Consider the following 27,364-nt stretch of genomic DNA (forward strand, 5'->3'; position numbering starts at 1 on the left):
ATAGAATATAAAATCAATCAAAATATTTTAAACAATTTTTTTTAAATATTTAAGATGGCTAAAACATCTCCTGAGTCTTAACGATGGTGATGAATTGGATGAAAAAAAGTTTAAGATAGATGATGTTGTGAATGCTTTGAAGGAAGCAAAGAGATCTCTATCACCATTTTATGTCATGCACACTTTTGAGGTCTGTTTTGCATCACATTTCGTAACAACTTTCTGCATTTTATTTTGCACACATTTTTTTTGTTCTTTTATCACTTGTTTCATCTTAAAATTATTTTTTAATTTTTGAAATTTCAGTTCAATCTTTTTATAGTACCTAAATACAAGACATTTTCAAAACACAATTTTAACGTTACATTACAAAAAAAGGCACTGAAAAAGGTGGAAGGCACGTTCAAATGTAAGAAATGTGTTCATGGTGTGATTAATAGGACGGACGCAAGGACGGGGTTAAGTGGTGGTATTGAAAGAGTGGAAAGCTTTGTTTACTTAGGGGATAAGCTGAACGCAGATGGAGGATGTTTGAGCGCAGTTACGGCTAGAGTTCGTGTGGGATGGATGAAATTTAGGGAACTGGGTGGGGTATTGTGTGGAAAGAAATTGTCAGTGATGGTAGTGAAACTTGGGTGTTGAGGAGAGAGGGGCAAAGTGTACTGCAGAGGGCTGAAAGAGCTATGGTGAGGATGATGTGTGGGGTTAAAGTGAAAGATAGGAGGAGTAGTACAGAGCTGATGTCGATGATGGGACTGAATGAGGACATTGTGACATTGATAAGGAGATCGAGATTGCGGTGGTATGGACATGTGTCGAGAAGGGATGAAAGGGTCGGGATTAGGCGAGCGTTGGAGTTCGAGGTTGAAGGAGTGGTAGGTTGGGGTCGTCCGCGATTGGGATGGAGAGAGCAGGTGGAGAAGGACAGGGTGAAAGCAGGGTTGCGTGATACTGAGGCGAGTGACAGATGTGGATGGCGTCGAGGGGTATTTCGGTTTCATCATAGGTAGCCAAACGGCAACCCCCGATCTCGGGGAAAATGTCGTCTAAACGTGTGTTGTTGTTTTTGTTTATTACAAAAACATTACCTATTGAATTTTCTGTGACCAATTAACCATTAAAATTTCAATTTAATCCTTTTATAATACCTAATTAGACACTTCAAACCTCAATTTTAATATTACCAAAACGTTACTTATTGTGCAACCAATTGTGCAACCAATGAACCGTTAAAATAAAATGAATCATACACCAGCACGTCAACCAGGTCACAGCTACAAACAGTTCATCCATATCGTACAAAGGAGGTCAGATCCTGAAGCAAGGACTCGACCACATTTCCAGCATTAAAAATAAAATTAAGAAGGAAGATGAGAAAATTGAGTCAAAAATGTTGCACAATTTTGCAACACTAGTGCAAATCTTCAAGGCCTTTGCTACACCTCCTGCCATGGATGTTCTCTTTAAAAGGTTGTTGTTGTTCTTTGTTACTGCTGCTGGGATTGTTATTTTGTTGTCGTTATTGTTACTATTGATGTAATTGTTGTTTTTGCTGTCATTTTTTGGACATATTTGTTTTTATCATTGCATTGTGTGATGTTATTAGTGGTTTGTTTATTCAAATACTCCTATATGTCCTAATTTTGTTTTGCTAGATGTGAGTTTGTTATCAATGTTTTGTGTTGTTTGAAGATTGTTGTCCTAAATTTTGTTGTTGTTTGAGGATTGTTGTCATAGACTTTGTTGTCATGTGAAAGATTGTTGTTCTTGTTGGTGATGCTGTTGGTATTGTTGTTATAAATGTTATGTTGAATATGATATTGTAGATGTATATTGTAAACAAGTTGCAGTAGCTGTAATGTAATGAGTTTGTTTTTTTCATAATTATTGGATCTGTGATTGTTGAAGGATAATAATGATAAGGATAATTATTATGAATATTAATGGATGTTAATGCTAAATGTAAACCTTCATGTTATTAATATCATTTTTGTTTTTTCTTGATAATTTTGTTTTTAGAGGATTACAATTAATTTGTAATAAAGCTTGTAGTATTGTTTATATTATTCTTTCAGTAATGGTTGCAATTGATACTGGCTTAATTATAACTCTGATTCATTGAATGATGTGTACATACACAACACATATACGCCCATTTGTGTACGCACGCACGCACGTACACATACATAACACACAAACGTGCAGAGACTGTTAGCAGCATACTCGTTTAATTTTTAATGTTAAATTTCTATTAGATTTTTATTATTTAAAATTGTGAGATTTGTGCATTTATTGTGCAGAGTAGTAGTTTGAATAAATGAATACTAACCCCAAAGTTATTTCAAATAAATATGTTTTTTTACTGATTCTTCAACTTTTAAAGTCAAATGCTCATTTATTTGTTCATTCATTGCAAATCAGTTGTATGGTTGGTTGGTTGGTTGGTTGGTTGGTTGGTTGGTTGGTTGGTTGGTTGGTTGGTCGGTTGGTCGGTTGGTTGGTTGTGTGAATTTGAAGCTGAACAACGCCCGACACAGGCAATGGATTGATTACTTCATTCAATCTCTGTGCACTGTTCATTCAGTTACCTGATTGATTTATGCAGTTCTATGATGCAAATAATGATCCTCAAACACTGCTGATGTTGATGTTGTTCATTGTGCCTGTCTGTTGTTTGCATGTAAACAAGTTAATGTATTTAAAAAAATTTTATCAATATTTTTTAAGAATTCCAGGCAGACGCAAAAAAGCCCAGAACATTCCATTGAAGAAATTTCAAACTTTTCTGGTGGATGTACAGAGAGTATGTGTTCTGCTGTTATGTGGTGGTGATGTTGATGATGATGTTGTTTAAGACGATGATGATGATGGTTATGTTGTTTAGTATGATGATGATGTTGTTTAGGATGGTGAGGATGATAATGGCGCAGTTGGTATTGTTGAAAAATATAATTTTCACTATTTCTCTGAGTCACATTTAGCCTATACATGTACAATACATGACTAGTATAAACATGATGATGTGAATGGATTTTACGAAATAAATTTTTTTAATATGAAGCAGTTGTAGATAATGATTAAAATGTTGGAATGGCACTTTTTGTTACTCTCTATGATGTAGATTAGGTACAAACCTATATTTTTCTCCTCTGCTGTCTAGTTAAAAAAAATTTTGTTTCTCGTTTGGAAAATTGCAAAAATTAAATGCAAATCTTTGATGAGAAGAACAAATTTTTATTTGTGAGCATTTAGGAAATATGTAAAACTTGCAAATAAGATATGTTTGCTCTCAATAATTTTGCTTTCCAAAAAATATTTTAAAAGTTTGTATTACTGATTACAACATAACAATGTTGGTGATGATGAAACTTGGAATCATAATGATGGTGTTGATAAGATGATGTAATTGAATTGTTCATCAGGAAAAGAAACAAGCAAGGGAATGCTGCCAAAGCATTCTCAAAGTTGAACCCGTTCTGAAGTGCTATAATCTTTCCATTGCTGGTTGGTTTGCTCATTGATTGGTTGGTTGGTTGGCTAGTTGATTGGCTGGATGACTGGTTGACTTTTTGGTTGTCTGGTTGGTTGGTTGACTGGCCGGCAGATTGGTTGGTTGGTCAGTTGCTTGGCTGGCTGGTTGATAGTTTGATAATGTTTTTTGTAATTTTTTAATGTTAGATGAACTAGTAAATGCTAATATGATTAATTCTAACACAAATAATGCTAAAATGAGTTAAGAATAAAGATATTGAAAATGAAACAGTTTAAATATGATTGGCTGACAGGTCTTGCCAACTTCATGTTGAATTCTGATCAGCTGATTGTCGACAGCCAATCACAAGACAACATGGATTTTCCACTATCTTATTATTACATTGCCTCATCGCATAATACGTTTGTAACATTTTCATTTTTTTGTTTGCAGATTTAAAAATTTTTCTTATAATTCTAGCTCTACCACCTTAGTTATCATAAGTTGAAGAAAGTGATGATGGCCACTTTGTAACTTTCGTGATTCTAAATAATGATAATGATGAAGAAGATGATGATTGTGAATGTGATGATGCAACAGATATTTAACAAAAGACCAGTTGAAGAGCAAGAGTAGTGTGGAGATGTACGTGCGTGCTCTGCAAAGAGGATGCAAGTGTTTGGAGCGTATGTTGTTTTTTTCTCTCTACGTTTCTTCATTCTGCTTGTTTGTTTGATTTTTCCTCCGTTTTATTGTTTGTGTTTCTTTTTGAATATTTTGTTTTTCTTTGCATGAATGTTTGAATGTATGTATGTTTGTGTGTATTTTGTTATAATTTTTTATGCTCAATACTTTAAGTACTGGTCTTGGCGTAACATAATTTTCTGAAGAAGCTCTACATTTAGTAACCAGCAATACAGTTTCAACAACAACCACAGCAACAAACTATAATTGCAAAAAACATCTACTGCATACAAAACAAACGACTTCTTCAACAAACATTGAGTTGTTTTTTAAAAAAGTATTTACCTATTTGGCAGTTGATCTGTAAGACATGTATTTACATATTTGGCAGTGGATTGTTGGGATGGTCCTGATAACGAGCCAGTCATATACCATGGCTACACATTTACATCAAAGATTCTATTCAAGGATGTCGTGCAGGCCATCAAGGAGAATGCATTCTGCTGCTCAGAGTTTGTCACTGTCGTATCTGTTTGATGTTTTGCTTGCTATTGGTATGTTGTTACTGTCATTGCCGTTTATTTGTATGTTGTTGTTTTTGTCATCGTTGTCCTCATCATCGTCATTCTTATCATCATCACGCCATTATCACCAGCACACCGTCATTCTCATTGCACATGCACAGGTATCCAGTTATCTTATCACTGGAGAATCATTGTTCAATTTCAGAACAGAAAGTCTTGGCTCAACATCTCAAAAATATTCTTGGAGGTGGGGATGATAGTGTTGTAAAAATATGTAATGTATTATAATTAAATAATGATGACAGCAAGATAATGTTGTGATTAAACTATTGCTATTAAAAATTAAGACCTGCTCTACCTAACTGCCATTCCGACTGATGAGTCACAGCTCCCATCGCCTGAGAAGTTGAAAGGGAAAATTATAGTTAAGGTAGTTGTTGATCACATTGCTGCTACTTTTAAATTTTTGCTGTTAGTTGTCAGTTTGGCCGTATCCTCTTTTCGTTTGTTCTTTATAACGCTCAATTGACTCAGATAAACGAAGCTTAAAACATAAAAATTAACCCGAAGGCAAAGAAAATCAAAGAGATCTCCATGACAGGTAGCAACAGCAGCCTCAACAACATTGGCAACAACAACGACGACGCCACTTCGACTCCCAGCAACGACACCACCTCCAACAACACGTCATTGTCATCGTGGACAGACGAGGAATCGGGCGTCTACACCGTTGAGGACTTCAGTGACGATGAGACAGAACTCTCGGAGATTGACATCTTGAAGGAACTGCGCAAGGACTACACCAACTACGACACTTCTGACGTCGTAAGCATCGGATCTCTTGAAGATGACGAAGATGCTGAAACTAAGGAGTCAGTTAAACAGAAGAATGATGAAAGGTTGCAGATGCTTCTAGAAGATTACAAAGCTGCCAACCTCAATAAGAAGGAATCTAAAAAAAAGGTTGCATGCCTCTCTGTTGTTCTCAAGTATACTTTAAAATATTTATTCAGTGCTAGAAAATGCTATAGGAATGTGAAAGAAAGTGTAAAATTGGAACTAATTACTTTCAATAATTTGTATTGCTATTTCTCATAGTGTATCTATGTATCTCTATTTAAGTTTTCATCTTGCTTAACATTATTTATTAAACTTGATAATTGTTTGTAATAAATTAATGGTTGTGGAACAGTTTGAAAATGCCAGCGCATGAAATTGTTGCGCAAGTTAATCATGTGGGGGTACATCATATGATGGCATTATTATATAATATTTAACTATGTTGTAACATGATATGATTATTAAATAATAATAGTTTTATCATTTGTTGTAATTATGTTATAATATTTTCCATTATATCATATTATAATTATAATATTTTTGTTTGTGGCATAGGTTATAAAGATGGCTAAGGAGTTGTCCGACTTGATTGTTTATTGCCAGGCGAAATCATTCAAGAGTTTTGACAGCAGCAAAAATAATGGTTGTTGTTTTCGTTTATATTGTTGCTTATATTGTTTTAGATGTTGCTTACATTGTTGTTTTGTTTACCATGTCAATTGTAATGTTACTAATAAGGCTGTATCTGTTGTTGTTTATATTGTTGTCATTTTTAATGGTTTTGTTGATGTCTGAGGTTGTTGTCAACAATAATTTTTTTTAAAAAAGTAACATTTTAAATGGAGCTGTTTTTCTTTTTTTTTGTGGTGTTAGCTGGTTTTTGTCGTCAGTGGCAACTATAGTTAAGTTTTATTATTCAATTTAATTTTGTTGTTTTTATTTAAAAAAAATTTTTCAAGTTTGTTGTTCAATTTATTGCTTCATTTGGGTTTGAATCTTTCAGTTCATCAATTGATAGTCTGGTGTGGTAGTTATTATTCAGCAATATTTTGCATGGCGTATCTTGTATCACAAAGGCATATCATATAGCATATATCATATAGCATATATCATATAGCATATCTTGTATCTTATCAGATAAGCACTACGAGATGTGCTCATTCAAAGAGAAGAAGGCATTGAGGCTGTGCAAGGAGGAGGTCACCAACTTCATTGAATACAACAGGAGACAGTTCAGTCGTATATATCCATCAGGTCTCTCTCCTTCTTCTTTCTGCTATTGTTTCATTGTTCTATATTTGCTGGTGTATGCTGCTTTTTCTTCTTTTTTTGTGCATAATCTTGTTTGCTCTTTGTCGTTTGCTTACATTTATTCTCTATTTCATTTGCAGTTTGTTAGGTCACTTGTTGCTGTAATTTATTGCTGAAACTTCTTTACTCATGAAATGTCATGAGAATGTTTAAAAGTTGATTAGTAATTAAAATCAATCGATCAACCACCAACCGAATGAACCAGGCTACAGAATAGATTCAAGCAACTTCAATCCAGTGCAGTTCTGGACTGTTGGCTGTCAGTTGGGTGAGTTGGTGCTGTTATATTACAGATTGTGGCGTGGCTAGAATGCGCTGCCCGTATCTCCATAGTTGACGTGTTCATTGTTTTTTCATTAACTGTATTTTCATTTTTCCACTCCTCTCCAGTTGCACTCAATTACCAGACAGCCTGCAAAGAGATGCAGTTGAACCAGGGAATGTTCCAGATGAATAGAGGATCTGGTTACGTTCTCAAACCTCAAATGCTTATTGATGGTTGGTTGATTGGTCGGTTTATTGGCTGGCTGGCTGGCTTGCTGGTTAATTGTCTGATTCTTTTTTGCTTAACTTGTTGTTCGTAAATACATGAATATTTCGTTTAATTTCGTTTTTTAACGCAAAGTGTAAATTTTTATTCAATCTAATTGTTTATACCATATTTTACAATTAGACTTTAAAATCATCTTCCTCATATTTTACATTCCATATTATTTTCTCCACAACCTCAGAGACCCAGGCCTTCGATCCACTCCAGCTGCCAGCCACATACAGGACATATTCCATTAGGGTGGGTTGGCTTCATTGGCAGAAATGATTTTTTTTATTTTTATAAACTGTCTTGACAAATGTGCCACTGGAGTTTAATGATTGTTGTGCGATAAACGTCTTAACAGTAATGATGCTAATAAATAAAACTGCTGAAATAGTAACAGTCGACAGATATTATAGGAATGATAAATACTTATGATGACATTGTTTAACATTGCACGTGCGTCACACACGCACGCACAAACTCACGCACACTCGTGCACACAAACACGTACAAACAGATAGTAGGTGCCCACCAGCTGCCGTACAAAACATCCAGCTACGTAAGGAATGAGCGAAACTATCACGTCCAGATCAGGATATTTGGTGTCGATGCTGACAACAACACACAACAAACATCACTTGTCAGGAGTAACGGTTTGTAGTGAGGACAATTTCATCAGTTGGATGTTGTTGTCGTGTGAACATTACTAAACGACGTTTGATTGTTTGTGGTTATGCAAAGATGATAAATGACTTCAAGCTTGTAACGTTTCTTGTTTAAAATTTTTAAACAACCATTACAACCGAAATCTAAATTTCTTGTTTTTGATGTTATTTTCTCAAGCAACATCGTCGTCGTCGTCGTTATCACAACAGGCTTAAATCCAATCTGGGATGAGGTGTTTCTCTTCAAGATATACGTTCCAGAGGTAGCCATGGTGATGTTCAGCGTATGCACGAAGACATTCGTTGCCCAGTACTCTGCCCCCGTACGTGCCCTAAAGAAAGGTGGGTCCCCTCCCTCCCTTCCTTCCTCCCTCCCTTTCTTCCTTCCTTTACTATCACTATCGTTATTCTTGATTCATGAAATAAAATAATCATCGATCTGGTTGTTAATTGCACGTCATTTTTATTGTTTGCTGTTATGTGTATCTAATTTTTACTTAATTTATTTTCTTTGTTTTTAATTAATATTTGTAACAAACCATTTTAGTGAATAATTTAACGAGACATCTTCTTTTTCTGAATATAGTTAATTTTGTTGCAGGGTGCCGAAGAGTACCCCTACTGAACAAGCATTCGGAACCATTCAACTTTGATTCATTCCTAATAGTGCACGTTGAAAAGCTATAATAGTATTAATAATTATTATAACAGGTTATAATAATATACAGTTATATTGTAATAATAAAAATAAAGAAAATAACGAGTTTATCAAATGTGTTAAATCGTTATCATCATCATCGTTTTGTTATTGTTGCTGCTTGTTATCATTGTTAATTTTTGCGTTGTTCCATTCAATTCTATTGTCGAAATGTTTTTATAATTTCGTTGCGGTAATCTCTCCTGCAACTCTATTCCGATGGTGGTAGTATTCTTGAATTATGATCAATCGCTAATTAAATATTTGGTAATAATAAACTATTTCGACGTTTGTCATCGCTGCGATCGTAATGTCGTGCATTATCTTTATTCTACTTGTCGGTTTTATAGTGAATTCATTCGTTTGTTCATTCATTCATTTGTTCATTCATTTATTCGTTCATTTAATGCAAAAATAATTACACGTTTATGGAGTCATATTATTCATAAATTTGAAATGCTATTACTTTTATGCGTGCATGCATGTGTCTGTGTGATGTGATACGTGTGTCTATCTAACTATCTATTAATGTCTATATTATATTTGCCAAGTCAAGTTATCCAATATTATTTTTTTCTTTTGTATTTATTTAAAAGTTTATTATTGATTCAATTCTGACAGAACATGTGTGACAACGACTTCATATCATAAAAAGCTATATTAATTAAATCTTGTGTTTTTCAAAACGAAACCATCTTTCAAGTGGAAATTACCTTCGCTAGTTTCACATTAATTTAGCCAGAGTATCTTAGCGTCAGTATTTGTGATCATAATCTAAAAATAGCGATTCTGTTAATTTTGAATTAATATTTATAACAAGAATAATTTATAATGAAGTTATATAACGAATGAGGGTAAAGATAATACGTGGCTAAATAATATTTCAATAATCAAAAAAGTGATATAATAAGTACGCAAAATGTGACAGAAATATACTTGTATTTTATGCGCAGTGTTTATGTTAAAAGGTTTATACCTACAATACGTCGCATATGTGAGCACATATATATATATATCAGTGTGTGTGTGTGTGTGTGTGTGTGTGTGTGTGTGTGTGTGTGTGTGTGTGTGTACCATTGCCCGGCATATTAGTGAATTACTGCATATTAAGTTAAGTGAAGAAACAAATGAAGGATTACAATGAAAGCATAACCATGAAAAGAGACACGAGCCATCATAAGGTAAGCACTAGAGCCTCAAGCGGATACAAATTCTCAAAACTCCGCGGATGTTGTCTGCTGTTTGCCGCGGATGCAAGTGCGTTATTTAAAAAACCGCCCGCAAAATTAAATGTTCCATTTTAAAATGAATTTAAATTTTCAGATTATGTGAGAATGTATGTGTATTTAATGGCCATAGCTGAGTCTCTGGGGTCCACGTTGATAAAGCCAAGCGAGCAGCTTCTACTAATTTGATTAAATAAAGTTAGTTGGCTTACTTAGGAAATTGCATTGGTTTTAACTAAATTAATACAAAAGATTTACTTGACTAAAAAATATTTTTAAAACAACATAATGAAATCGAATTATTTAATTCAAAATTATAGCCAGAATTATAAAGATATCGACTCGAACTTCGTGAATCCTGCAATCAATCTTGCAGCAGTATTAAGCATTGATTGCATGTCATTCCGAAGGGAAACTTTTATACCGTACATTATTGCATTACAGTAATCAATTCTGCTGCAAATTAAACTAAAAACATATTGATACATGTATACAACACACACACACACACACACACACACACACATATATATATATATATATATATGTGTATATATATATGTATATAACATGAGTATATATACATAATAATATATTATTGGTAAACAATTACCCGCCATAGGCCAGGCGTACGTTTTGTCTTTCACGAGACTCGTCAGTAGCCTGTCGACTAATGTTTAAGATAACACAACTCAATTAATGTAACCAAGAAACTCAAATTCATAATGATTAATATATATATAACATAACATCTTCATAAATATTAAATAAATAAATAAATTGCTTCACTGAGTTTTTCATCTTCGTTCATTTTGTGCTTGCTGTTTTAGCCGATGTTATTTCAATTAATAAATTAGAAATTTTTTAAATTGAAAGATTTCTTCTCTGCAGATTTCTGCTGTCTGATTATAATTATATTGTTGTGTTGCTTCTAGTGTTGCTATCTTCTAATTTTAAACATGAGATTAAGACGGCCAATTTAGGTTGTCTTTACGAGGGTGCGGTTGCGGACATGAACTCTGCGAATGCGGGCGGTTTAGAAAAATCTTCTCTGCTTGGGGCTCTAGTACGCACCAACCACACCACACAACATGGTCACTATATAAGATAGAACTGTGAGACATGTAATTGATGTACGTGATATATGTGTTATAGGCTAACGAAAATGTTCAATTAAACTTATTAACGTTGTTAATTGATTTGTTGAAGGTAATAATCTGCAGATTGTAGATGATTACAAAATAGAATCTTGAGCGTAAACTCTACATACAGTATGTGATAGTATAATAAAGTAAGCAGTCCAGATATGACATGACAAATGAACATCAGTCAACTAACAAACTCAGTGAAAAATCAATTAAATGTCTTTCTTTTTAAAATTGTTCGTTACATCAAAACATTAACAAAACATCTAAAAATTCATCAAAGAATGAAGTAATTTCAAGCAGAATAGCATAGTCATAACAAGTATGTATAATGGCCAATGCGTCATTAACAAACGTGTAACAAAACAAAGTTGGATGAAGCAACCTCCGTTAACTAGAATAGACTATATGACAGTGTGCATATACATTGGGTTATATCTATATATATATATATATATATGTGCGTGTGTGTGTGTAAGTGTAGCACGTGTTTGTGTGTATATGTGTGTAGTCACTGCCTGTGCTATAAATAAATGTACGAAACTAAAAATGGTCCACTGAAAATCACCACCGTCCGTTTTATTAAAAGTTTAGTTAGGTCTTAGTAAACCTTGTAAAATAATAAATGTGCATGTTTCTACGTTGATGTGTATTCAGGGGCGAAGGGCGAAAATAAGGGAGGGAATAAATTGTCAATTAAAGACTTCAAAAGTATCTGTGAAGACTGTGGATGGCATTTTTTTATTAATCCACCGTTTTCATCGTAATTTTTGTTAGCTTCAGTGTGTAAATTGGAAAATTTAAAAAGAAATCTAAATTTACTGTTGAAAAATCACTTTTGCGCCGTAAAATCCACTTAAAATCCATCGTCAACAGTACATTTGTCTCCAAATGTCGAAGAATCTGAATAAGAATCTTGTCTGGGACAGATGGGATGAACTCTTTAGAAAAAATTTCTGAGGAAGCTGACGACGTGGACGCTGATAAATCTGCCGGAAGAACAAAATTGTGAACAAAAACAAACAAACAAACAAGTACTGTAACGATAAAACGCGCTAGGTTGGTGCGATACATTTATGATTATAGCCAAAAACAGCAAATGTTTGTTTCATTTAATAGTTCAAGAACCCTACACACACTTGTGTAATTAAAAAAAAAGCATTTAACAAATGTAACAATAACTTTATCATTGTACATTTAAAAACGAGGTAAATAACGTATAATTGACTAAATAATTAAATTGTTTGTTAGGAAAGTATAAGTTGCTTAGGATAACATTCACACCTTCCGTCTATGCGTAGTTGTGTTTGAACGTATTTTTAAAATGAAAAATCATAGGAAACATATCAAATTCACCATTTAAATCAATCGCAAACGCGAAACAGACACAAATAGAGGAATTGTTGTTTATTAAAAAAAATAGCCAACAAACGAATTACATGTTCAAAAAATCTGAAAAAACAATTAATGCTGCTCAATGTTTAAATTTATTAACATCAATCAATTGAAAACCAACCACCACCTTATTAAATTAAAACTAAAATGTGGTACAGTGTACTTTCTTGCAATCACCATCAACACCGACACTGTTCTGTTCTGAGATATGATTGAACGTTTACTCATTAAATAAAAAATTTTTGCCAGAAAATGTTTTGCAGTTGAATAATAATAATAAAATAATAAATAGATAAATAAAAAAAATAGCTATATTATAAAAAAAATTAAAAAACTCATAAAAAATGATTAAAAATGATAAAAAGACTTCCTACCAATACTCATGGTACCAGCCAGCCTGCAAATAATTACTTAATTATCATCATTACATTACATCATAAATTGTGAGTATAATACTTAGTATAAATATAACTTATACTCAATCAACAGTGATGCAAAATTACCATCATCTGTGTAACCAGAAACTAAATGTGTAATACGTACGTGTAAGTGTAATTGGTTGGTTAGCAGTATTGTAGTAATGTAGTAACGTAGTAAACAAAAGTAATATTAAAAGTTGTAGTGTAATTATAATGATTGTAGTAAAAAAAAAACAAAAAAAAAATTAAGCTGGGGTTTATATATAAAATGTATCTTTTTAAAAACGCAAAAACAGTAGTTGAAGGTAGAAATAGTTGCAGTACAATTTTAAGAATTGATAAAAAGGAAGAAAAAAGATTTACACAGAAAAACTATTGACGTTATTAAAAAATAATATTCATCAAATATTTAACCTATTAGTAAGTTAATTAGTTAATCAATTAATTAACTAATTAATTATGGAATATTTTATAGGGTAGAACACTTAACTTAGGAATTTAGCAGTTTAAACGGTCACAAAAACATTCAATCAATCAATCAATCAATCAATCAATCAATCAATCAATCAATCAATCAATCAATCAATCAATCAATCAATCAATCAATCAATTTGTAGTTGACAACCAGTCAATTACTCAATTAAATCAATTAATCAGTCAACTCATCTACAATCAAAGTATTTAATACTAATCCTTCTATCAAATACTATCTCATATAACTACTATTAACAACGGTAAATTACTTATTTGAAGTTTCTTTTTTTCAGCATACTACTGCCACTAATATAATTATTATAACTATAATAATTATTATTATAATTATAAGGTATTAATAATTTAGAAAATGTTGGTAACGTCAGACAATTGTATAAAAACTGTAGACTCTGATATAATTTAAAAAAAAAAACGAATTACGAACCAACCCCAGAAATAAAAAATCAACAAAGTTTAATGAATTCATAAAAATAAAATAAATAAATCGAATGACAGAATTAAAAACTGTTCATTTGGTTCATTAATTTTTAATTCAAAAGCAAAGAATTTGTCTTTCATGTGGATAAATAAACCCTTTCATGTAAATAAATAGACAAGCAATGTTCTCAAACACCATCACCGTGTCAGTCATAAGCATCTCGTTGAAAGACTTTAATTAAATGATCCATTTAACAATTACAATCAATCAATCAATCGATCAATCAATCAATCAATAAAATTTCATATAAAATATTCAATCAATCAACCATCCATTCAACTAAAAGTCACACCCAATCAGCCAATCAAATATCACATTCAACCAATCAAAAGTCCCATTCAATCAGCCACAGAGAAACGACTCTACCCAATCAGCACACGCCCATTTTTGATTGGTTGTGGGCGACCTCACTGATGCCCAGGTAGTGGACGAAAGCAGCTGCCACAACGAACACATGGAAGATCTGATGGCTTTGAAACTGTCGAAAATGATGGAGCACATGTTATACAACTAATCCATTCAATTAATAACTAAATATATAATTAATTGGTTGTTCTATAATCTAAGTAGACCGTGTAGTTGTTATACATTTAAATGCTATTTATTAAAGTTTAACATGCTTTTATTAATCATTAATTACAATATAATTAACTAATTAATTATTCAACTTTCCTCACTAAATTAACCTATAATTAACTTAAAAGAACTTTGGCACGATGACATAAACATGAATACAAATCATTGAACATAGCTCTAAAGTTATAAATAACACGAACAATGAATAAACATGGGATATATTCAGTCACAAACATTATAAGCTGCCTGTATAAAACATGTACAAAAATAATTATGTGAAAACAAATTTGTAACATATACACATAAATAGACAAACACACACATTATTATTCTTACACAGATGAAAAGATAGCAAACATGATCAATCAGACTCACAAACACAATTCACACACACACACACACACACACACACACACACACACACACACACACACACACACACACACACACACACAATTCACACACACACACACTCACTCACACACACACACACACACACACACACACACACACACAATTCACACACACAAATGTATACAAACACGCATACATACAGAAACACAATAACAGACAGACAAACATACAAACACACATAGAAACACACAGAGACAGAGGTACGCAAACTAACCCAGATATCAAACTTTCCAGGCCAGATGCACTCAGGAATGCGAGCGGCGTAGAGGAAAGCCCCGAAAATGTAGAGAAATGCCATAAGGAAGAGATAGCCCATGGCTGCAGTGTTCCATGCGTGGTACAAGCCCTCCCACATTATGTAGTGGGCCGCTGGGACCACACCACTCAGACCGAGGGCTACGAAAACACCTACAAGTTTTATTTTTTTTATTCGAAATAAAACATTCAAATATAAGATTTTTTTCATCTTGTTTTTTAAGGTTTTTTGTTAAATTGAATCGAACAAAAAAGAACCCACATGAATGGTTGATAAACGTATAAACAGGAAAATAATGAAAATAACAATAAAATGATGATGGTGATGATAATTTTATGATTTTTATCTTATGACAATTATTATAATAAATGAAAAAAATAATAGAAAAATCCACTAAAATAAAAAAATACACACCACAGATGATCTGATCAATATGATGAAAGGTGATGGCACAATGAAAATCATGGTGGAAATGTTTTTGAAATGATAAAATGATAAGCTCTATAACATAACAGAACAAACAGTGCACTATGAGTGCACTTTGATGATGATGTAATAAGATAACTGCATGTTACAACATCATGTGATAACACCATGTGATAACTTCATGTTACAACATCATGTGATAACACCATGCGATAACATCATGTTAATAACATCATGTGATAACTTAATGTGGTAAAAATCTCACCAAATTAAAGGGCAACAATGATAAAAACGTCACCAGACATCAAATAGCAATATCAATCACAGGAAAACATTTAACAAATGACATTTATATCAAGCAACAACACTAACGATAATGCAAAACAACATTAGGTGTGACAACAACAGCGTTACCAACAACTTTTAACAGTGTTGACCACAACTTTACTCTTTTTTTTACATATAAAAAAGTATTTAATCATGAAAAGATCTTTTAATTAACTCGATCCTAGATCTTTTCAATCAAACAATTATGCCTCAATTAGCATTACACTCATGATGTATCAATAGCAATTAACTTCAAAATAAATACCTAAAATAGAACAAGCACTAATGAGAGCCAAGTAAGAAAATGACAACCCACTTAAAAGTAAATCTAAGTCAACAGAAATAACTAAAATTAAATCGATAATCATTTGATATAGAGTATGAAATAGTAATTATATTCTATCTTGCAAATAATATTACAATTTATAATTATTTATAATTATTATTGCGATTGCAGTAGCAATAACACAATTATTTTCATTCTAATCATCAGCCTTTATAACATTAAACAGTATTTCTAAAGAGGATGAAAATAATTAAAACAAAATTTAGGCCACAGAAATTGAATGAATCAACAGTTTAAATGGAAGACCCGGGAGACATGAATATTCATAAGCTGATTTATAAACCACGGAAGAATAAAAAAGTTTCCAATACCAAAACAATCAAACATACAACTATGTGTATCAGTGCACTAATTAAAAGACAACAACAACAACAAAACAAAAACAGTAAACAATCTGGTAGAAAAAAATGAAACAAGAACTGCAACGGAAACAACAACAACAACAACAATAATAATAATAATACCAGAAAGAAAATTATAAAAAAAACACAAAATAATGATAAGGTTCGAGGGTGAAGATGATATAATGATAAGAGATATCTTAGAGAGAAGTGTACAAAATTTAGATGAAATCAAGGTGAAAGCCAAGTGTTTATAATTATTATCATTATTATTACCCACAGTAAAATTAATGATTATGACTATAATGACAATCAATCATCATCAATATCTTCATTATCACCATTATCCTCATCATCTCATCATCATCGTCCTCATCAAAGCCTCTAATACTACCAACACAATCATCATTATCTTCAACATCATCATTATCATTATCACTTGTCTAATCAACACTATAATCATCATCATCAGTGTCATCATCATCATCGTCATCATTATTATTATTTGTTATTAATATTCTAATAAGTAGAATAATAAATTCGTAAAGCCCATAGTGAACAACGTGATTTCATAAATCATGAGATATGATGGGACCGTGTCAACATACTTCATACACAACTTGCATCAACAACAATAACACAACAACCTCGCAAACAAACAAGTAATTAGATTAGTATAAATAAATTATTAATATAATTATTATTACTACAAATTCTATTATTATAGAGAGGAGAATAAGAACGAAGTGTTGTTAACGTTACTCATTAGTATTATTCATTAAGTAGTATTTATTTAGTAAATAAACTATTACTACGAAAACATTTGAGAACAGTGATCACTGTTAATGAATGAGCAATTGATAATGTGATTAATTAAAGGTAGTATATACAGTTTGAGTAGTTGTGGACTTGCTAGCTGTCTATTTTGGTTTTGTTGCTTCATAAATGTAGATAGATAGAAATGCTTTTTTTGTTGTATGGGAGTTGTTGAAAAAATTTGCATAGATATACAAAACGCTATAAACAACAGTGTATTAAAAGGTGTGTATGTATTGTTGAGAGCTAGTTGTATAGCCATTTATACAATGTTATACAATGTTTTGAAATGTATGCATATATTATCCAGATATTTAGAAGACAAAATGTACCAATGAAATCTGAAAAAAGCTATTGAACATAGGTGTAGCAATATACCAAAAAAATTTTGATGATGTATGCATGTAATTCATTGCTTTGCAAATTTAAAGTTTAAAATTTAAATTCCAACAATTTTAAATATGTATAAATATTTGAAAAGTTGACGGAGTTTTTTGCAAGTTTTTTGCCATATATTGTTATTGTATGAAATTTTGTAAAATGAATTTTAATTTAACTTTGAATTGCCAGCGGCGTTTGAATAAAAATGAAAGTCAGTTTAAACATGGCAGGTAGTAAGAAAAATATATTATAATGACACTTATAGACAGATATTTTTACATTTTTAAAATGATAAAGTTATGATAAAAACAACGATTGAAATGCTTGAAATTCGTATCCAATTTTTCAAGATACCTACCTGTATATATGATATCTTAAACAATTTCATATATCTACCTGTAAATACGTTATCTTAAACAATTGAGTTTGGCAACCAGGATTTTAAAGGTAGATAGGAGATAAAAAGGAATAGAATAGAGAAAAAGGAGAGAGATAGAGAAAATGTTGACAGAAATAGAATAGCGATATCTTAACAATTTAAGATCTTTAGCAAGTAAATTACAACAGGAATGCAAATGCAAATGAGAATGAATGGTTATGTAAAACTTTGAAAAATTTTCACAAATATAAAACTATCAATACAACAAAGATCAATAACGACAACAACGTTGCTATCATGCTATCACAATCATCATTATCATCACCCAAATCACATTATACACAATGTATGCATTGAATGATTGATATGCCATGTCAGTACTTTTATGCTGTGAAATTCATACTCAACAAATCAATCTAGGTTTTATTTTAATGTAAAACTGTTAGGTTACATATGAACTATTTCATCACCATCTCACTTTTATTTGTATAGTTCTAAATGCATTACTTCAGTATCATCACCATCATATAATTAACATCCACTTTTCATTTTAAAGAAGATCTTCACAAAACAAACATTAATAAGCAACACAACTGTCTCTGACAGACAAGCCTAAGCAAATTACACTGGATAAAAAATGGTCATAAAAAGTACCATCAAACACCAACAGTATAAAAACCTTTCCGGCACAATTAACAACAACCACAACGACATAAATACCACAACTAACAACAACAACAAAAAAAGCAATACAATACCGACCTGCTCTGAGTACCCTGTACTGAGGCTGACCAAACTTATCCCACATGGATACAACGATGGATGCGATACCAAGTACCAGAATGCAAACGAGGTACACGACCTTTGGTGAATTGTGGCAGTAGAAGCAGTAGTAGAGCCAGGGCACGAACGAACCAATGATTAACAGGGCTATGCCACAGTAGTCAAGCCTTTCAGTGGAAGACAGTTTAAAAATTATTAATAACAATGATTACGAAATTGTGTTCAGGTATTAGTGAAATTAAACATAGTGTAAAAAAATAAACATCAATATAAAACTAAACAAAATCACATTGAACTAACTTGCTGAAGAGTCTTCCAACATGTTCAGAATGGCAACAGAGGCAGTGGAAGAGCCAGGAGAAGCACATGCAGAGGATGGCCCCGGCAAAAAATGCGGAAAACACCAACTTCTTTTCCCACATCACCTCAACAGAGGGTCGGGTTAGGAAGTAAAATGTGAGCACGATGAAGAAGATACAGCCTGGTTTGTTTTCAGTGGTGTGGTATGGATGAGATGCAAAAACAATGATGATGACCATGTGATGAAGATGTTCATTAGAAATTATAAAAAAATTATTTAAGTAAATTGGTGAAGAAAGCAGAATGGAACAAACCAATGAGATGAGTCCAAATGTTACCAGTCTCAGTGTGGATACGAAACATGGACTTGAAGCAAGCCCAGAATGAATACAAAGGTGGTCTGTGACCTTTGACGAGGTAGTCGTTGTCTCTCAACCACTTAGGCAGGTGGCTGTGGTGTATGACCTCCTTGCCTGCTTCCCACGTGTGACGCAACCAATCCTCCGTTCGATTCTTTATCTTAACAAAAAACGAACCCCATATTTTGTGAGCTATTTCTTCTGCTCTTTCAACTGGCATATCTAATGATGGAATAAATACAAGCAAATATCAACTGCTTCAAAATGAAAACAATCTTAATGGATCAATTTCGAAACTTTTATTTATTGAAGCATATTTAGTCTTGGTTATCATCATTATTGTGGTGTATGTTTTTAAATTTACTAGATTACAGATTACAAATACAGAAGCAGCAAGAACATCCCCTCACCTGGAACAGCTTCCCAGAGATGTTTGGCGAATTCCTCAGCTTTATCGTAAGCCATTGATGGACCACTGTGCCAACAATTTTTGGCTATCTCACGAGCCTTGTCATAGCTCAATCCAGGAACTGTCTTCCATAAATATTTTGCAAAATCTTCCGCTAGATCAATGGCTTTGCCAGGAAATGACAGCAAGTCCATGCTCTGCGAGTCAAAACCACAGTGCTTGTGAAGTAACTCTTGAATCGTTGCCTGTGTATGTGGGGCATTATTTTGAATTATTTTAAATAAACTAAAATTGTTTAACCATAAAAAAGTAACATAAGTTACATTAAAAAAAATTTTTTCTCTTAATGGATTACCACAGCAATAAAATTAATTGACATATGATGTAAATGATACAAAATCAACAAATGACGCTTTTTTTGATAAAATACTCACACAAAAAACCAGAGAAAAAATCTAACATCATAATTTCCACAGTCAATATCATTAGCCACATCAGTAGCAGCAACAGCAGCAGCATCAGCTCCAGCATCTTGTTGATACAGGTGATCACCACCAATGGAATGATCCAGCTTCCCATCAGTCACTCTGTGCCTCAGCTCCATGTGATCAACGTCATTATTCAAAGATGATTTGTCTTTCCTCATCTTTGAGTCTTTTTCATCTGTTATGGTCACAGTCATGTTTCTTGTTTATAAATGCTATAAATCTCAAATAACATTCAGATGAGTAACTAATATAATAAAAATGATATTTATATGGAAAATAATGCAATCTGCTCTTATGAATTTCAATATTTATAGTAAGTATTCACAACCTATGTGATATATAACACATATAACAAATGCATATACATTTAAGTAATTAATATGCCTATGTGTGTGCGCGCGCGCGCGCGCGTGTGTGTAGATATAGCACATGAATGCTGGATGATCAAATGAAAGATTTGTATAACACTTATGACACATAACTGCATTATTTAACAAAGCAAGTACTAAACACAGGTTCATTATTAAAAAATGTAAAGTCTTCAATATCTTTTTCAAGTCAGGTGATTTAAGAAGTAATTTAATTAACCATGCTAAAATGAAGACTACAAATTAATATTAACTTCATTTAACTTGATTAGCATTTTTAAGCACTTTGTGCATTCAAATTGACATTACATTTTTAAAATGAATTCATAACTAAATAATAGGGTACAGTGTTAAAGTTTAATGAGGAAAAAATATTAATTATTACTCTTTAGTATCTTGTAATTTGAACAGTTCATAACAGGTTTTAATTTAATAACATATATGACATGTTACATAATATATATATATATATATATATATATATATATATATATATATATATATATATATATGTACACATACAACACATTGTCCTTGTATATGTATATATATATATATATATATATATATATATATATATATATATATATATATATATACATACATATAAACACAGGATATTTGGGTTCAGACTGTCATATATACAGTTATTAAGAAATATCACTGCATTTTTCATATTATTAAGTTTGTAACTAAGTTTTGAAACTTAGATACAAACTCAACAATGCGGAATTATTTCTTAATAAATATAAAGTAAACGCACGAGAATGAATTGGAAAACTGTAAAATTATTCTAACTTTAATAAAATAAATAATGACCACAAGAATTTGGTTAGAAATATTGAGAAATGTAATAAAAAACATATCTAATGCTAGAAATTCAGAAGATTTCTTTTATATGTATATATATAATATATATATATATGAATATGAATATATATATTTATATACACTACTATAATCATCTTAGATTATTAACAGAAATGTATACAAGAATAAACTTTGTCAAATAAAGTACAAAGTTGTTGATCAATTTTAAGTTATTTATCATATTTTGATTTAATTCTTTTTTATATGAAATTTTTTAATTAATAGTGAAATAATAGAAACTTTAAATTTTTATTTTATTGATGAAAACATCACCTGGACTTATGGTGTAGTAATTTAATATCATTTTATTTACTGCCATTTGCTAAGTTTGCAGTGTATTTATCATCACATCACTTATTATATTACTGATTACTCATTCATATGATGATTTCAAATTTTAACTACACTACCATGTCTCTATAATATAATAATACTATACGAACGTTATTTATACTAGTATAACTATATTTACACAAGTTATGTCAAGCTTTACTTACTTCACTAATTTATTTTACTTTTTACTATAATAATCAATGTATTAATAACTTTTATTTTTATTACTAAAATTTAACAAAATAGAACAAAACAAAATACAGATCAGTGCAGTAAAAAAATTGTGATAAATAAAACAAAGCAAGAACTAAACAACCAGCAAACAACAAACATCACATAATAAATTATTCATACAATAAGAAGGTTAGGGTTAGGTAATGATTTGTTTTTATAGGTTACATTTCTGTTGTAAACAAACAGCTGAAAAATAAATGTCAGTGTCAATTCAAACTACAAGCAGAACAAAACAAAATCGAAAAAAATAATCAAATAAATGAAATTACTAACCACATTAAAAGAAGAATTTAATTAATAAAATTATTATAATTCGGCGAATTTCCTCTACTTTAACTTTCGAGTTAAATTAAATTAAAAGATGACCAAAAAGAAACGTCATTACAGCCAGCGATCGTAAACGAGTTTATAAAAAAAACGACTTATATTGTTTCTACGGAAGCTCAGACTTCAGTGTAAAATCAAATTAAAAATTCATCTTTTAATCTGGAGAAACTATGTATTAAATTTTAATTAATTTTATATTTAATTTATTTTAATTTTTTAGTAAACTTGTTTTGCTTGTGTTTCTGTTTTAAAGATTATAATTTGAAAAAAAATAATTTAAGATATGCAAAATGAAGCGCTTGAAATAATAATATTTTGCCCAGGTGTTGTCTGATAGTTTGTACTAAGTTAACTTTTCATTTTTTTACTGAAATATTTTTTCGTGACTGACTTTAAAAGGCTTGTATGGTTTTTTCCCATTTTGGTTTTAGTAAATGCATTTTTGGAATTAATTGAATTGAGAGTTTTGTTAATTTTCAATTGTTATTTTTGATCGCTAACAAAAAAAAAATGTCGGGCGAAGAACTTGATTTCGAGAGAGATGTTGGTTCACCGGTGGACAATCGTTCATTTTCCCTGATGAATAAAATATCGGAGAACCCGGTCACGTTTGATGAGAAATCCTTGAAGTTTGTCAACCTGCCGAAGGAATGGCAGGATTTATTGGAGGTTTCTAAAATAACGTTAGTTGAATTAAAAACAATTTTTCTTAATAATAACATTAATTTAATGATTAAATTTAATCTTTAATCTTTAAATTTTAATCTTTCCTCCTAATTTTGATAATTAATAACTTAAATAAAATTTAACTTAAATTATTTAAGTTATTAAGTCTTAAATAAATATATTAAAATTTAATATATTTAATAATTTAAAATATAAATAAATATTGTCTTAACATTTCAATTTTTAAAAAATGGAGACAGCAAAGACAGCATAAAAACAAAATTTTATGATGAGTTTATATTTTATACTGAAAACTCTATTGATGTTCAAAAATTATTGGTTTATCAGAACTTTATTTATTATATTTTTCCATTAATCTATTTCAGAAAAGGCTTCTATTTTTTTTCATTGATATTTTCATATCTTTCTTTAATATATCTTTTGAAAATTTTATATAACAGACAATAACATTTTATAATTATATAACATTAATTTATAACATTAAAAATTGAAATGTTAAGACAGTGTTTATTTATATTTTAAATTAAATAAATATATTAAATTTTAATATATTTATTTAAGACTTAGAATAAAGTAAGGAAACTTGAATATTAAAAAAAAAATCTTTTTTCACTTAGTCCTTCAGAGTGTTCTAAAGATCCGAAAGCAATCATTAATGCTTTGTTATTCTTGGAGAAAAATAATTTGAAATCAGAAAAATTCATCGAAGTTGAAGAGGATTTTGATCAGATAGATGGTGACGAGGTTGGATAATTTTATTTTTCACTTATAATTGATTTGTATAAATATTCATTAAAAGAAACTTCTAATTTTTTAATGAAAATATTTGGGTTCTACAAAATCTCTTCATAGGTAACGGTCGTCCATTTCATATTGAAAAAAAATATGTTGACTAAATATAAGTCTTTATAATTTTTTCTATTTTTGAAAGATTTGTTATACTAATTTGAACTTATTAATGGTTTAATTGATTCAGAGCGATAATGTTGATTTGGTGGTTGGAAGAAAGGTTAAAAAGTATTTATCAACTATGGATTTCATCAAAGATATCCGTTAGTAACTTTTTTATAAAAATTATTTATACTCAATTCATATATTTTTGTGTTTATCTAATCTTTAAATCATTTCTCATTGATATTAGATTTTACTTTTTTAATGATACTTTCTGAATTTGTTTCTTTAGTGATGTGTTATAAAGTATTTGGACATTTTTTTAATTTCACGTTATTTATTCCATTTTATTTAATACCCTACATTTATCACCAATTTTTATGATTATTTTTCAATTAAGCCATTTTAGTTGCCATTTATGTAGAATCATTTATTTCTTCACAGAAAAATATTTGTCAAAAGATGACCCGAAGTTGAAGTATCGTTTGTTCGATGTAGTTGGCCAGGGGTTAGTTTTTCTTTTTCATTAACTCAAATAATTAAACTTAAATATATATAAATATATCAATAAAATAATTTAATAAATTAAACCATTAGTCCTGCCTTAATTTCCAAAGAATGTTCATGTTGCCATTGTTATTTATAAGTAGTACATTGAATTGAATAGATTTTAACGAAATAATGATACAAATTAATTAACACATGTTAAATGAAAAGAATCAGCAACTTACCACCTACCCACCCATGCAACAAACAGAGCAACAGCAACTGTGCACTACGCCGTGAACAACGTGACACGAAAGGATGTGGCTGTCAAAGAGATGCCACTGAACAAGTTGCAGAGGAAGGACCTCGTGTACGATGAGATCGAGATGATGCTCAAGATCAAACATGACAATATCGTCAATTATGTCGAAAGTTTTCTAATTGATAATAATTCAAAGTCAGTTTTTTAATTTTAAAAGTTGTGATACACATTTTGCTCTCAATCCATTAAGTTCAATGAAAAAACTTTTTATTTTCTGCAAGCAACATTTTTAAGATTAAATATTATTGTTAAATGTCAAATTTTTTGTTAACTTATATTTTTATAAAGCAAATTATAAAGCAAGCTTCGCAAAATAAGTGGTGTTATAATTGTTGTGTTGAAATTTGGTCGGCTTAAATATTTTATTCAAGCACGCACAAACAACAAGCCAACAACCAACAAACAAACTAACAACATTCAGACTGTGGATAGTGATGGAGTTTTTGAATGGAGGTACGTTAGGAATGGTTGCCTACTACACAAGGATGTACGAATATCAAATATCTCACGTCACCTGGAAGGTCCTTGAGGCTCTGTCATACCTACACAGTCAGAACATTATTCACAGGCTGGTTGATTGTGGTCATTTAGATACTTGATTTTTCTTATTGTGAATTTTAGTGATTATATATGGTTCTTCATTACTAATATCATAATATTAGTGCATTCATTGTACAACAAACCATTCAAATGTAAAACAATACAGAGACATCAAAAGTGATAATGTACTGTTGGGTTTGAATGGCAGTGTCAAACTGACAGACTTTGGTTTCTGTGCCAAACTTTTGAATGCAAGCGACGCAAGGAACTCTTTCGTTGGCACCATGTACTGGATGGCACCAGAGGTTATCAAAGAGTAAGTAGGTCTGCTCTTTTGTTGTATACATGCCTGCCAACATCATTAAAAAAAGGCAAACTTGCAATGCACCGCACCACGTTTTTTTGGATATTACAAGTTTTTTTTTGGATATTACAAGTTTTTTTTTGGATATTACAAGTTTTTTTTTTGGATATTACAAGTTTTTTTTTGTTCATTAGGCTTATTTTACAATTTTAAATGTGGCTTTTATTATGGTTTGAAAATGACATGCATGCAACTTGAAAATTTCTCGAGTTCTGAAACATGATGTGTTTGTTCATAGGTTATAGATTGTAATCTTTTCCTAATTTTCATTACTTTATTACGTCGTTGAAACATTATTTTGTTTTCTCTGGTTTTCATCTCTCGACTTCTTTTCCAACTTTTTTTACTACATCTCAATTTTTCCATGTCTTAAGATTGATCTCTTGATTATGATAATTATAAAGATCAAATCTTGCCCGCCCACAGACAGAACTACAACGTCAAGATTGACATCTGGTCGTTGGGGATAATGGTCATCGAGATGATAGACGGAGTGCCACCATATTTAGGCGAGTCCCAGATTAGGACTATCTATCTCATCTCCACAAGAAGCAAACCACCCGTCAAAGATTCTGCCAGATTTACAAAAGAGGCCAACCACTTTTTAGATCAATGCGTGCAATACGATCCAGCGAGAAGAGTCGCAGCCAAGAAACTGTTGGAGCATGATTTCATTGTCAAGTACAAGGACGCTCCTTTTGAAATCAGGGAGTCAATCCTCTTTGCCAGGGCCAAACATGAGCAGTCGACACGTTAATTTCAATTAATATTCTCTTGTCGACTGTATGTTAGCAATTTGTGATTGAGATTAGTTTATTCTTTAAATTGTATGGATTTTATTTATTATTTTATTTTTTTACTGATTACTTGTCAATGCGCTAACAGATTAGCTTGTTTTTACATTCAGTACTTTTTCCATTTTGTTCATGTTTACTTAATTTTTCAACAAATTTGACTAGTAAATGTAATGAATGATTCAACGTGCATAGATTTTTTCTTTTATTACGTCCTACCTCGGGAAACCGGGTCTCTGGACGCAAAACGAAGATTGATTGATTTTTTCCTTTACTATGTTTTACATGATTATCGAAAAATAAGGTTTAAATTATTTTTGTTTGATTTAATTTTGTTTAATTGTAACTACTTTGTTGCTCCAGCTTAATTTAATGTTAATAATTTTGTTGATATTTATATCTATCTGATGATAATTTTCTTACATTAACAGTGTGCTTGCTTATTTATGCTTGTGTTAATCGGTTTATACAATGCTAATCATTTAGTGCTAATGTTTAAGTTTTTTTTATATGTCATGATTCTTTTTTTAAGATTGCGGTTCCAAAATTGTTATCCTTGAGAACTATTTCTCGTTTATTTACTATATCCGTTTTTATTTTTATAGTTACTTATTTTTAAGAATTGATATTTCAAGCATCGTCAGTTACATGTGTGCGTTTT

General features: G+C 31.1%; 3 protein-coding genes across 3 annotated transcripts; 2 read left to right on the forward strand and 1 right to left on the reverse strand.

The window, feature by feature from the left end:
• Nucleotides 1–3,844: 3,844 nt before the first annotated feature.
• On the forward strand, nucleotides 3,845–8,706 carry HELRODRAFT_94839 (hypothetical protein; the record flags this gene model as incomplete). The annotated part of the gene is made up of 14 exons (XM_009024339.1): nucleotides 3,845–3,894; nucleotides 4,073–4,158; nucleotides 4,548–4,668; nucleotides 4,842–4,927; nucleotides 5,028–5,110; nucleotides 5,251–5,400; nucleotides 6,076–6,163; nucleotides 6,658–6,774; nucleotides 7,037–7,099; nucleotides 7,222–7,329; nucleotides 7,563–7,621; nucleotides 7,884–8,019; nucleotides 8,242–8,373; nucleotides 8,633–8,706. Coding segments are annotated over 14 exons (1,350 nt in total), but the record flags the coding sequence as incomplete, so codon positions are not given.
• Nucleotides 8,707–14,256: 5,550 nt separating this feature from the next.
• Nucleotides 14,257–19,810, reverse strand: HELRODRAFT_66738 (hypothetical protein; the record flags this gene model as incomplete). The annotated part of the gene is made up of 5 exons (XM_009024216.1): nucleotides 14,257–14,364; nucleotides 15,091–15,284; nucleotides 18,911–19,098; nucleotides 19,232–19,412; nucleotides 19,546–19,810. The coding sequence occupies 5 exons, from the start codon at nucleotides 19,808–19,810 to the stop codon at nucleotides 14,257–14,259; spliced, it is 936 nt and encodes a 311-aa protein (XP_009022464.1).
• Nucleotides 19,811–24,577: 4,767 nt separating this feature from the next.
• HELRODRAFT_66976 (hypothetical protein) lies at nucleotides 24,578–26,666 on the forward strand (the record flags this gene model as incomplete). Its single annotated transcript, XM_009024259.1, has 5 exons — nucleotides 24,578–24,705; nucleotides 24,955–25,140; nucleotides 25,427–25,584; nucleotides 25,714–25,861; nucleotides 26,336–26,666. The coding sequence occupies 5 exons, from the start codon at nucleotides 24,578–24,580 to the stop codon at nucleotides 26,664–26,666; spliced, it is 951 nt and encodes a 316-aa protein (XP_009022507.1).
• Nucleotides 26,667–27,364: the final 698 nt, after the last annotated feature.

Source organism: Helobdella robusta (genome assembly GCF_000326865.2).
Source record: "Helobdella robusta unplaced genomic scaffold HELROscaffold_4, whole genome shotgun sequence".
In the NCBI taxonomy this organism is placed as follows: Eukaryota; Metazoa; Annelida; class Clitellata; order Rhynchobdellida; family Glossiphoniidae; genus Helobdella; species Helobdella robusta.